The sequence below is a fragment of the Pempheris klunzingeri genome, chromosome 16 (genome assembly GCF_042242105.1).
Source record: "Pempheris klunzingeri isolate RE-2024b chromosome 16, fPemKlu1.hap1, whole genome shotgun sequence".
NCBI lineage: Eukaryota > Metazoa > Chordata > Actinopteri > Acropomatiformes > Pempheridae > Pempheris > Pempheris klunzingeri.
The window spans coordinates 13,520,287-13,534,798 of record NC_092027.1 but is presented as its reverse complement, the minus strand read 5'-3'; the positions used below and the strand labels follow the sequence as shown (position 1 = coordinate 13,534,798).

General features: G+C 40.9%; 1 protein-coding gene across 1 annotated transcript in view; it reads right to left on the bottom strand.

The window, feature by feature from the left end:
* Positions 1-14,512, bottom strand: part of gabbr2 (gamma-aminobutyric acid (GABA) B receptor, 2) — a 172,353-nt gene that overhangs the window by 58,219 nt on the left and 99,622 nt on the right. The window contains exons 5-8 of the mRNA XM_070846971.1: positions 9,080-9,145; positions 8,398-8,586; positions 7,601-7,843; positions 2,017-2,077 (exon numbers count right to left, since the gene is read on the bottom strand). Of these exons, the coding sequence (XP_070703072.1) occupies positions 2,017-2,077; positions 7,601-7,843; positions 8,398-8,586; positions 9,080-9,145 (559 nt within the window). The remainder of the gene's footprint in view (positions 1-2,016; positions 2,078-7,600; positions 7,844-8,397; positions 8,587-9,079; positions 9,146-14,512) is intronic.

Sequence of the window (14,512 nt, the reverse complement as noted above, 5' to 3'; positions counted from 1 at the left end):
AGGCAGACAAAGGTTGTGTTTATGATTTAGTCTGAGGCATCTGAGTATTTCTTCTCAAAATCTCTAAAACATTAAGCCCTAACACTCTGTATTTCAGTCACGATGACATTTACATTCCTTGTTTATCCAGAGTTGGCAAATCCTAATTTAGATGGCTGCCCCAATAACCTAAAGAATCTCTCTCACACACACACACACACACACACACACACATATATACAAGCAGACAGTGTAAACATACAGTATTCACACACAGGCAGTTTTCTCCACTCTTTTGTATTTGGTCACCCTCTAATCGTACAGTTTTTTGTAGCCGCACTCACACCTGTTAGTGCTGCAGCTGCAGTTTGGTTTTAGTTTTATACCACGGGTAGAGATGGGAGGGCCATCAGACCTCATGTCACACACTTATGTCAGATACACCCAGTGAACCTAACATGGCTTCTCAATATGTCTGTCTGCAGCTGTGTCCCAATTCCATACCACAATTCCAGCCCGTTTCTAAGCCAAGGAGATCACAGGAAAAAACACTGGTATTTGAGTGTGCTGCTGATGTAAAATAATCCAACGCACAACAGAATAAAGGGATTTGAGGGTTGACTTAAAGTCTTTGGAAAGCCATTTTCCTTTTTCTGTGAAGTTTAACTGATAGTACAATTCCCAGTTCCCATCTGCACGTTTTTTTTTTTTTATTATTTTGTGTGCAGAGCTTTAAAGTGTATCGACTGCAAAAAAGTACAGTGCTGTGGACAATTACTATCTAATAAGGAATTAGGACACAGTGCCTGTCTTATTCACCACTCTCAACCTGATGGTTAATTTTTGGTTTTGTAAATTCTCTTGTTTTCACTATATGACACATGCCCATACAACACTACAAACTCTAAACATTCATGATGTAGACATATTTAGTCTCTTCATTTTTTCTTAATTAAACACATAAATCATGTGTGGTGTCCCTTTTTTCCCAAATCCACTGAGTCTGTGCTGCACCAGCATGAACATAAATACATACATACATACAAACAGAGGCACACACATCAATATGTGCACAAGCATGCACATACTGCCCTCTATCTCACACACACTCACACACAGAGTGTGATGTAAGCAGCCAGAGGGATCGAGCCCCTCTGCAGTGAGGAAGATAAGATGGTTAGGCAGAGAGGACTGAACAGCACCATGCAGTGTGCTGCATAGAGTCTGGGGAGCCTTGGAGCTGGGAATCCCCCGAATCAAGATGCAATCTCTGGGTTATTCTCCCACTCAGCAGGCCCTTCTGGCTCAAAAACAACCTCAGGATGACACTACGAGAACAGACACTAGTAAGGCATGTTTTTATGCAACCTTGATTGTCCAGACATACCCTCTATCACCACAGAGGAGAACACGCACAGCAAAGCACCGAGGGCCTTGCTTCATGCAACTCCATACAGAAAGGCTTGTGGGGACTTTCTCACAAGAAAACGATTTTTATGTAAATGCAAATAATGAATAACCTCTTTAGAAAAGCAACCAATCAGATAAATGCGTGTACAAAGCTTCTGACTTCAAAAACTGTTAAATCCTTCAGCCTCCCTTTCCCGTGTGTATGACTCTGCTGCAAGCTTTTCCTAAGCCCTGTTGGTCAGGATTGGTACTGGTGTATCAACCGTGGCAGCCTTCTGACTTAAGAAAAATTGTTAGTGGCTTTCCAAAAGCTAATCCTGCAGAATTTCTGAAACAATTGCAGGTTTTATTGAACACCGATGTTCAGTAGTTTGACTTTAACAAATTATACCAATAATTGTAACTCCAGCTCAGAGAAGGAGTCAGGTCAAGATCAAGTGCAGCTGGCTGGAGTGATAGTTTGTGTGAAGTGACCACACAAGATACAACAATAGGACAAAACAACAGTGTTTTTGAGTGAAAGTAGATTGAGCAAAGGTTAAAGGTCCTGAATAACTATTCAGAGTCTGAAAAGAAAACCAAGACAAGTTAATCTGTGGAGTAGAGTAGTGTCAGTGTCACACATACCTTGAAATTGGTTGAATTTTATTGTACCCATCCTCTCTCCATTCCGAAACATGACTTGGCCCTGAAAAGAAGAAAAAACAAAAAATGTAATAAGTGTCTTCAACATAACATAGAACAATTAAAACATAAAAACATTTTAAGTTCTAAAAAACATGTTATTCTGCTAGAGAAGATGCAGTAGTGAATTTCAGTTGAAATAAAAAAAAAAAAGAGCTTAGTTCAAATAAATTTATGCACAGTGCCTTCCTGATACTGGAGTATTGGCAGGAAAACAGCAGAGTACCGGCTCCTGCACATACTGCATCTCATTTGATTAGAAGTGGCCAAAATTGATCTGTTTATAGATGTAAACAAAATTATCTTTGGGCCAGTTCATTTGCTAATATTCTTGGAACAACATCAGATCAGCAAGGCTGCTTGATTTAACTGTGTTTTCTCAGATAGCACTGGTACAACTCTGGGCTCAGATTGCATTTAAAAGGCAATTCTTTAAGTGTGTGTGTCACATGTGTGTGTAGTGGTCAGTGAATGTCGCTGAGATTTTATTCTACATTTTATTTCTCAATATTCATTTCTTGCCAAAAGGTTGTATTTAGCAGCCAGACAGCCCCCCCTTAAACGCTGGAAAATAACAATGGAAAGTCTTTGATTTAAACTCCACAGGAACAACATAAGCAATTTCGGGCCAGGGAGTGTCTGGCAAAAGGCAGACAAGGTAGACAAAAGCAATTCAACTTTGTGGCAATATCGTAAGACATATTCAAATCAATTTGGCTTCTGTCGCTTTATCTCTCCCATGTATTCTCATTCTTTCTCACTCTTGTTCTATTTTTTTTCCTTCCCTCTGTTCCTTTATATCTCTCCCCCCTCTTCATCTACCAAGACTGTTCAATTAATTCAGCCCGCCATCTGCTTACAGAGCTCCTTAATTACACATTTAACTGGGTTTACATATTACTGGCTGGCTAACAAAGGTGAGTAGAGAGATAGAGAGATAGAGAGATAGAGACAGACAGACAGACAGACAGACAGACAGACAGACAGACAGACAGACAGACAGACAGACAGACAGACAGACAGACAGACAGACAGACAGACAGACAGGCAGACAGACAGACAGACAGACAGACAGACAGACAGACAGACAGACAGACAGACAGACAGACAGACAGACAGACAGACAGACAGATAGATAGATAGATAGATAGATAGATAGATAGATAGATAGATAGATAGATAGATAGATAGATAGATAGATAGATAGATAGATAGATAGATAGATAGATAGATAGATAGATGGGCAGACAGACAGACAGACAGATAGACAGATAGATAGATAGTCTGATTAAAAGACAGCTGAGAGGGAAATATGGGGAAGGAGGCTGGAGAGCCAATTTTGCCTCAAAAGATGGCAAGCTTTGAAGTAGCAGAGCAGGATCCCACCCCTCTGTTTGAATCCCAGTCTTTGTGTGGCATCTTTGATGTTTGTCTGAGTGTGCGCGTGCAAGCATGTCTATGTGTCTGCACTTAATATGTTGTCACATTATGCATATGTACATGCAAGTGCCCCTGGTGATGCGTGGTACTCCGGAGAAACTGAGTCCCCAAAGTTGCCTTTACAACTGGTGATGCTCTGCAACCAATTTCACACCACAGTGTCCAACTGACTTGTCGATGCTAACAAGTTCTTTTTTCGTCACATGCGGCTCTTTCATACAATATGCTATGCAATTATGACTGAAGTGTAAGTAGGACGGCGCAGTTCACCTCAGTTCAGCTCATTAGGCGTTAGATTCAGATAAGTGTGCGTGTGGGTAAATAGGGTCAAACAATGTGGGTTGAAAATCGGGGAACTTGACTTGAACCCCTGATGACTGTGAGTGTCTATATCCAGGTTTCTAGAGTAGCTGCACAATCATGCTCTCGCTGTGCATTAGCATAGCCACCATAATTGTCCTTCACATCAGCAAAAGAGAAGTTATCACAAACCATATTGAAATAGCTCGTAGTTATTTTAACAACCCCCAATTTGTCCTCTCAAGTGTATACACGGTTTGTAGAATATGCAAAGTATATCAAACATATGCCGAGGCACCGACTCCGACATTCTTAATTGGAAATAAATGTCTGTGCTTCAAAGATTAAATTAACCTCCTTTGACCAAAATTCAAAGAAGCTACGTAAAGCCTCTTCCCACAAGGTATTATGCTCCTCTGCAGCTTAGGCAACCTCACTGGAGTGTATTGACCCAGACAGGTGTCCCTTGTCTAGTACTCAAAGGACATTCAGACCTGAGTCACAATGGTGGCTGATGGAGCAATCACTGTGTCTAGGTGCACATGTGTGTGTGAATGTGTTTTTCTGAGATGAGACAGGTGGAGGTGGCCAGGTATTACTTTGTCTGTGGAGGTGAGAATACTGTCAGTGACAGGAGTGCTGGGGTCAAATGAGATGTTGGTCTGCGGACTGCAGGTGTGACATCCTCCGGGTTTTACAGGGTCTGAGGTGGGAACACGCTTGATGTGAATGTAACTGTGATGCACACACATGCACACTCACACATTAACAGAGAAAAACAGATGCACACAACTAGCTCCTCCACCCCCCCACTTTCACCTCAGTGTGTCTGTTTGAGGTGACTGTCAAGCCTCAGGCTGTGCTACTCACCATTAACCAGACAGACACCGATACCAACACGATGACCGCTGACCACAGATAAAAAAAACTGTGAAACAAACCTATACCCACACACTTGTCATCAACGATCACAACTTCTCTTCCCATGCAGCACTCCCTGGTGAATTCCAGTGTACATCATCTTGTGGTTCTAGCAGCTATCTGCACTCTCTGTGCCCTAAAAGTCTCTCCCAGCTAACATCAGCCTTCTTCTCTGTGGCCCTGACAGCAACCAGATCAATACTCTGGGGCCCTCTGTGATCACTCTCCTGCAGCTGCAGCTGCATCTTCTTCAGAGTCAGCAACAGGACTGAGATCAGTGCAGAATGGACACATTTTGGTCATGTGTGCACACAGCAAACACACGGCGTAAACATCAGTCACATTGGGAAAGACACTAGGCTCAAGCCAGGGTATGATCCCATTTGATCAATCACATATGCACACGTAATAAGCTTGAATTCGCCATTTTACTTGTGTGTGCACATGGATTCATTTTTAATTGGAAACACAGGAGAAGTTATTGCAACTCAAAAGTAAACTGATCAAGTTGTGTAATAGATGCTTGTGAAATCTGAATTCAAAAATAGCATAAAAGATGTATGCTGTGTGGAAGGGAAATTTCCTTCCTGTGTCTTTGATCGTCATGTGTGGGAGTACTTTTCTATATGCTAAGTGTGCGCCACATACAGGGAACACTTTTGATCTCATTTCATGCAATCCCTTAAAAGAACAGCTATAATAGTCGACAGATCTCAAATCTTTTTGGTACAAAGATGCATTTAATTATTTTGCAATACAGCTGTCTCCAAACAACATAATTGTGTACCACATGCACAATGTTCTTGCTCAGATTGTATTTTTATTATGTTGAGGATTGTGGCAGTCAAAATACAAACATCATTATAAAAACAATTCAGCTGGTTAAACGATGTTATGTATGTAACTGATGTTTTACTTTCTTTAGGACATCAACAAAAGCAAGAACATGTAGATTTACTGTGGATACTGTGAATGTCCATTTCCCATTAATAAAATATGTTAATAAAGTATGTTGTTGCGTAAAACTATGCAACCATTTTGTTATGTAAAAACTGTACACACTCTAAAATCTCTCAATTAAATGGTTCATTTCTTTCGTCATTAACTTGCGACAGCAAGCTCCCCACTCAGACAAAAACAGCAGTATTTATGGAAATTATGCATAAAGTGGGACATTAATGATGGCTCCCACAGGTCAAAAGCAACTTGGAATATTTACTTAAGTACTATACATAAAAGCCATGTAAAGTAATGTAGAAATACCTTACCAAAGTACTTCAATTTTATAAATCTTTATACTTTTACTGTGCTACTTTCAGAGAGAGCACTCACAAAGGGGCCCCTCTTCATAATGAGCACTTTTACTTTTTATTTAAGTACATTTTGAGGCACATGCTTCTATCATTTTGTAATAATTGAGAATTTATACACTACAGTATAGCTACATTTTCACAAGTAAAGGGTATGAGCACTTCTTCCACCACCGGTGTCCACATACTGTATGTAGGATCAATATGAGTACATACAGATATGAAAGGATTAATAAGATAGCCAGCCTACCCAAACAACCTAACAAGACTTCATCATCTTTTGTGTGCTTGGAGTAAAATGTGAATGAAATGTTTCATGGCCATCAATATTCCTGCTCTGCTTTGCTTACATGAGCCTCAATGGAAAGACTCAATGTCAGCTTGCTCCTGGTCAGCAGCCCTCAGTGGGCCTGTGATGAGAGAGGCGAGAGTGGAGGATCGAGGAATGACGACCCGGAAGATTTGGTATAGCACTGCAACACATATACCCCCAGAGATGTTAGGCCCTAAGGACCTCACATTAACACAAGTCAGTAGCCTGTACTGATTTTTTCCATGGCTTTTTTCCTTTTCTCTCTCGTGTCCCACCTGATTCTCAGCCCCCCACATTTAGTCAATGTTTATCAGGCTGTTTATTTGTAAACACAGTTATGACTATGATATAATATGAATAATGTTCTGCAGTTATGTCAAGCCCTGCATGCCTACTGGCAGTCTAGGCTGGGAGCAGCATGGCATCCTCTAATAATGGAGTGGCCTTTACAGGGGAACAGGAGATATCCTCTAACAGCTCAATAGGAAGTTAGAGCGAGCACGCGCGCACACACACACACACACACACACACACACACGCACGCACGCACGCACGCTCGCGCACACACACACACACACACACACACACGCACGCACGCACACACACACACACACACACACACACACACACACACACACACACACCAGCTAGCATAGCCACCAGGATCAATCTTGAACGCATTGAGGTGAGTCGGCAGTACCAAATGACATTACTTAAGGCTTCATACAGAGACAATGCAAACAAGCTTACAGCCTTACAGAGCAGTAATTAATGCCTCAATGTGTTGTTCTGACATTTGCCCATGCCATACTGTACAAAAAAATAGCACATTGTATATAGTTTACATAGTGTTTTTATGCATAGGCACTTTGAGCAAAACGTTTTAATATTCCTGGAAAGATGCGTCTTCATCAGCGGTAACATATTTTATGGTGTTTTAATCATGTTTCTGTCTCTATGCGGGCTGTATCTTTCTCCCTCCCCCTCACTGTATGTGCTCATCAATATTAACAACAACCTTTTGCCTGCATGTACATGTAAATGTACAATATGTCTGGAGAGTATGCTTGTGTTCGCATATGTCAACTAAGTGATGTCAGTGGGTGCTCTGATGGATTAGTGTACATTATAAAAGTGAGTGAAGCAAAAGCAACCAATTTTAACTTTCAACATGTGTGCAGACTGTGCCGTACTTTTACATAATGCATAATACAAAAAAAGGTCAATCTGCTCCATTACTTACTGTGACACCATAGAAGTTGGTCTCGTTCATGACATCCAGCACCATTTTTCCCACTTCGCGGTCATCCACAGTGAAGTTGTGGTAGGTGTTCTGGCGCTGTTTTACTCGGAGCAGTTCCATCACTCGAGTCAAGGTTTTAGCAATGACCCAGATCCCGTCATAGGCAAAGCCATGAAACTTGCTGGACTCCACACCTTTCTGCTGAAGCTCTTGCCTGTACTCCCTCTCGTACTCCTCAGGGGTCTGAAAGAAAGGTGAAAGAGAGGAGACCAAGATGAGAAAAATTTGCTTTTTGTTTTCCTAAAAACAGTAATGTTGGATTATTTCAGATATATCACTATTGGAGTAACAAGAAAGGATTATTGCTCCACACAATTTGAGATACAAAGTTACAGGAAATGCTATTTTGGGATCAGTACTCCTGTGCTCAATAGTGCAGTATGGGAAAAAAAACCATGATTGATTTTGGTTGAGATCTCTGGTTTGAAATTGTACATCTGTCCATTTGATATGATGTCCATTTGTCGAGAAAGTTCTCTCATGTCCCCACAGATGCTCTCATATAAGTCACAGGAAAACTTCAGTTTGCCTTGTAGTCTGCATTTCAGTCATTCCTCTGTGCCATCAGCAATGACACAGTCTTTCTTAAAAAACATCCAAATTAAGGTTGAATATATTTGTGAGGCGTTTTTCACCTCAAAGGTACTTTAATTAAACTTGGACAAGACTCATGACATGTTGCATTACTTCTTAACAACATTACAGTCTTCTGAAGTATGACAGTGGGGGTCACTCACCCTGCCAGAAATGCCCTTGATCTTCCGAGCACTGAGCGGCTCAAAGTCCACACTGATGTATCCCTCCATGGCTGTGAGCAGCTTCTTGGTGGTGCAGTTAGTGGTGTTGGCCTGCTCCCACCACTTGTGCTGGTACCAACCAGGGATAATCCACTGATATTTACTGCCAAACATGTTCAGGTTAAACGCCTGTGAGGGGTAGAAGAAATGGACAGTAGAAAGACACAGTATGATATATGGCTTTTAACTTATGTGTGATTATTATTACTTGATGGGAGCTGCTGTCTGTCCAAAACTAGAGCCTCCCCTGGGAGTTAAGGTATAGCACCAACTGAGCTTAAAAAAAACACTGAACCTAAATCTGAACTAAGCACTGAGGGTAAAACACAGCATAAATGAGCCCAAACCGTTGAAGGACAAATGTAGCCCTAACACAGTGAGAAATGTAGCCACACCTAATTTTAATTAGGATTTTTTTAAATTAGATTAGTTTTGTCAGGTTTGAGCGTTCATCATACTGTGCTACACATTTACAGTTTATTATTACATATTCACCACCAGATCACATCATGTCCAAACCAAATAAAAGATTCTAAAAGATAACTTATCAAGACACTGATAGACAGCATTGGCAAAGCTGGCATCTCTAAGCTTTTGCTTGTAACTAAGAATGTGGACTTACGCAGCAGAAGACTTTGGAGGCCAAGTTCTCGTCAAATTGCCCAATGATGATTCTCACATCGTTGTCCTGAAAAAAGAGAGAAGACGTCAATACTTAAATGGCAGATATAAGGACCTTTCACTCAATAATACACTCAAGCACACGTTAGAGTAAATCTAAGGTACCTCTACTGTGTGAAATGTGTATGATGGGAAACAGCATTTAATGTAATCAGTAATTAATACGATTATATTGCATCACTGTCCCCATACAGTAAAGTCTTTGTGGCCTGCTTGGCTATACAGTAATGTTGCAATACATGCAAGGCATTTCTGTTCATGACCCTAGAAGTGAGCTTCAGCCAATACAGCTATTAGGAGAAAAGGATTTCTGCGATAGGATCAGTTTTCCAGTTGCTGTTTCCTCATCATTCTCCAACATCACCTTTTATCAACAAATAGACATCAGCCATGATGCATGTATTGTATTTTCATCACTACGTCAACCTCAACAGTAGCTACAAAGTCTGTGGGATCTGAGTGGCGAACCCCTGGCTGAGAGGCTAAGGCAATATTAAGTTGCATACCATTGATCCAAAACAACAGAGACAGTACTGTCAGCACAGGCAGAATTGCCTGCATTGCCAACCAGACTGGAGAGTACAAATTTACATGGGGATTCAGAGCACATGGCTTGGTGATTGACTGGGTAAATAATTCAGATTGCCAGGGTGGAAGTGCAGCATGTTTCATTGTGGGAAAAATGGTGCGGCTTTGGGTCCAACAGTCTGTCATTGAGTGTGCACAAGCATATGAATGATGCAAACAAAAGCGCAGGGCTGCATACACATATGTGCACATGAGCAAAAGTGTGCATGTATGTGTGTCAAAACACACTTTACAGTACAAAATTGCCACAAATCTAATCCAATAATTATGCCAAAGGTTTGATGAATCTATGCCTGGGCAACACGGCTGGAGGTGATGTGTGATGCAAAGAGAAAAGTCTGTCATAAAAGCTCCTTATTCAGCCCTAACAATGCAGAAAGACAGAGTACCAAAAGTATAGGGTCATTTTTCACAATACAGTATGAAAGAAATCTGAGGACTGACAGAATCGATTCTATTATTGGAGACTGAATTTAATGGAAGACCTACTTTATTATTTGGGGATTTATCGTTAACAGTTGTCTTGTAATAGGATGCTTTATCTTCAGGAAAACATACTTAAAACTAGGCATGTTTTCTATGGTAATGTCACGTACTTTAAGTGCGACATGCAGTTCTCAAGTGTTCAGTTTCATTCTGGATCGATTAGGTGCTCTGCATTACAAACAAGCATACATTAAAACCTTTTAGTGGTATTGCTGACTTCAAGCTGGGCCTTTTTGAAATGCAATTATAAAACAGAACGCTCTGACAACATGGATTACAGTCAGGCTGTAATGAAAAATCAAAATGGAGCAACAAACACACCAGCTGTAATTTTAGGGAGCCTATGGTGTCCGGCCTGTATTTTGTATAATGAAAAACCATTATGAATACAGTTCATGAAGTCCTCTTCCTCCAGGCAGTCTCTACCATATGTCATGAAACCACAGATCAGAGGGGGCAACCGATCACTGTCATCTTAATTCCAATTCCTTAAGGCAATTAGACACACAGAGCATCCCAACAGACACTGTAGTTATTCTTGTCAGATTGGATATGCCGGGTAGATAATATAGAGAAATTAGATGGATGGACGGATAGACAGACAGACAGACAGACAGACAGACAGACAGACAGACAGACAGACAGACAGACAGACAGACAGACAGACAGACAGACAGACAGACAGACAGACAGACAGACAGACAGACAGACAGACAGACAGACAGACAGACAGACAGACAGATAGATAGATAGATAGATAGATAGATAGATAGATAGATAGATAGTTAGATAGATAGATAGATAGATAGATAGACAGATAGACAGATAGATAGACAGATAGATAGACAGATAGATGTTAAAGTACTACCTGCCCTCAAATTCTAAAGCAGCTCTACATTATGGGACACACATATTAAGACTCACTCACACACTAAAGAGGATCACAGCTTGCAGAAGGCTGAGCAGCTCTATCAAAGGCTCCTCTGGTGGTTTCTCATCAGAGCCAGGGAGCATGCTGGGACATTTAAGGGGTTTTTGTATGGAGCCCTTCGTGTTGTTCCACTGCTCTGGCACCATCACAATGTGTAGACGTCCAAGAAGGGCAGGTAACAGCTCTGAACTTTTTTGGGGTGCACTCCAACCTTATTTTGTGTGTGTGTGTGTGTGTGTGTGTGTGTGTGTGTGTGTGTGTCTGGTGCCAGTGGCTACTCAATAACACTGCCCTTTCCTGCAAGAAAAGCACTTAACCCAGATGACTCCAGTTATAGTCAGGGACCACAGCCTCACTATAAATGCTGGCCATGCCTGGCAACAGCATGAAAAGACTGTGCTGTTGTGGGCAAGGCCATGAATGAGTGTGCTGTGCTTGTGAATTACAGAAAGACTGGGCCACTACGGGGCCCCAAATTACACTCATTGCTTGAGCTTTTATATAACAATAGCAATAATTGTTCTCAAAGAGGGTAGTGTTATAGGCAGCCTTGACCGCTTTATCCGTGACAGGGTTGTTTGTAACTTTATAGCGGTGATTGAGTAATACTGAACCTCATAAGCCCAATCAGGCACTGCTAAGGCTTATTAGGCACACACACAAAAATGTTACTAATGATGGTCTTTTATGAGGTTGTGGGAGATGTGATTTGTAGACTGGGCAAAGTATTGCCAGAAGACCGGCTAAACCATCACCTAATCTGTTTGCGATGATTACTACGACCAAGTGCGCATACTCACAGGGCAGATTTATACGTGTGTTTGATCACAAATTGATACTAGGCGATCATTAACTGTTATACACACTGTTAAGACCACAGATCTGGGAATATTATCTGATTGGCAATTGATTGCCTTCAAAATAAAGGTCCCTGAAATAATGTCAGTGTGCACCACAATATCTAAGCATTCGTTAACTTGTTAATTAAACTCAAAAGCAATCTGAAAACTGAAAGTTTCAGGAATTTCATACCTCCAACTCTGTGTGGACTGGAACTTAAAACTGCACGAGGAGGACTGTGTGTTCTGTGTTTGCAGTCAGAGACTGGAACTTGGTGCTATTTGGGGATTTGGATCAGCAGAGGTGCTTCATCAGATTGAAATGAGAGCCAAGAAAACACTGCAGATTACAGGAACAGCTGCGGCTATTCTGATGTTGTTATCAATAACAGACCATATGAAATGGACAAACTTATGATAGATCACTGCTAACTAGAGATGGGATTTATGGCTCTTTGAAGGGAGCCGGATCTTGAGGAGCCGTTCCTTTCAAAGAGCCGTTCAAAAGAGCCGTTCAAACGACTGACTCGTTGTTATATTTACTTATTTATTTATTAGAAGTCAACCATGGGTAACTTGTTTTCATCAAGGAAACAATCAGTGGTAGCAGTTGTAAAATAAGATTTGATTCAGAATAATTCAAACTTATACATATCTATTCTGAAATATTGATTATAATTTCATTTGGCTTGTGTTTTCATTCCATAAGATGGTGCCATACCAACATGCTTTGACAGTGAGATCACTATTTTGAATTTTCCCCTCACCTAAAAAACTTGCAGGCTGCAGATAACTTCCATGCAAAATAACTTTAGTGTGAAATTTTCCACACATGAACATTTTAACAATTCAGAAAAAATATGAAAATAATAAATAAGTATATATATATATATATATATATAATATATATAAAACTAGAATAGAAATTAGGACATGATACAAATGTGAATGCATAATTGTACTAAACTACCTGGTGTGTGTTCACCTGAACTACTTTACAAACAGGAACTCAGCTCCTTGACTTGAATCCACATCAGAACAATGGAAACAATAACAAATAACTTTTCTTCAGTGGTTAATATCTCCTGCTCCCTGAATGTAAATCTCTTCAGTCCAGTCAGGCGGCGCTCACTAATATCTCCTCCCCTAATGCTGCGCATCTGTAGCTGCGTTCACGTGAACGGAGCGTGCTGTGGACGACTCAAATTCGATGTCATTAGTCGTTCAGGTGAAGGCAGCGTGGACAACTCAGACTCATGGGGCACACAGGTGACACATGAAGGCAGCGCAGGCAATTTGCATATAAGAACGGTTCACAAACGAACGGCTCGCAACTGCAAATCGGTTCTCATCGTTCACCTAAAAGAGCCGTTCAAAGACTCGACTCGTTCGCGAACGTCACATCTCTAGTGCTAACCATTTGTCTTGTGCAGATCCCCTGTGTCTACAGGCTCACAGGACAATCTAGCGTGTAAAATTATTCTGAATTTTAAAAATAAGTTGAAGAACATTTTTGTTTACATCTGGGATTCTACTTTTCTATGTTATATGCTATATCCATAACCTCAATGTAGCAGCTATTGCACAAGTTATAGAGGTTGTGCATATCACTGCTCCCCTTAACACTAGTGATGCATTCATCTAATATTCTGGTGAGGAGTGCATAGATGTGTGCCGTACCAGAAAAATAACTTTTAAACAAAGTTAAAGTTATTTTACGAATCAACATTATTTGAGAATAAAATCAAAAATAAGCAAACATTGTGGCATTGGTGAGGAAAAAAAGAAAGAAGAGATGGACCATCCTCACTACATCATACTGAGCGACAAGAGTTCTGAATGTATGATAAATAATTAAATAAGAATAAATAATAAACTTATTTATTAATAATACTTAATAATAACTTAATTTTGCCTCTTAGACATGTATTTCTCCTGTGGTCCTCCATTGGAAGCAACCTCCCTCAACTGGCCCTCAGTCACAAAAACCTTAAAAAGCTTTGGTCTTTAAAATGTCTGTTAGCATTGTTATTTTATCTTCAAGAGTAAACTTGATTGTTACTAAGATTAGAAGGCTAATGCGGGTGTTTGTGTGTGTGTGTGTGTGTGTGTGTGTGTGTGTGTGTGTGAGCGAGCCTGCCTTTGTTTTCTGACGTCGTTTTGCCAGTCTGTCCAGTAACTTGGGACAGAGAAGAAAAACAGCAGAAAGCGACAGCGAAATGTAGAAGGCTGCTTCAACACTTTGCAGCAGAGACGCTTGTCTGCTTTTTGAATATTCCAGCTGGATCAAGGATGTGAGTGCTCTATTTGTGGATCATACAGTGACGCCATGGCCCCCTTAGCCCCCCCCAGACGCAATCGCACATACACAATCACACACAACACTGTACCAAAAAAAGACCAGCCTTCACAACGAAATCTGTGTCACCCTCTACCTCGTCATATTACGTAGCTGTCGGGGAGACAGCAAACCGCTGTTGTGAGATGAGCGGGAAACAGACCATTAGGGTGTCAGAGGCCCCCCACCCAC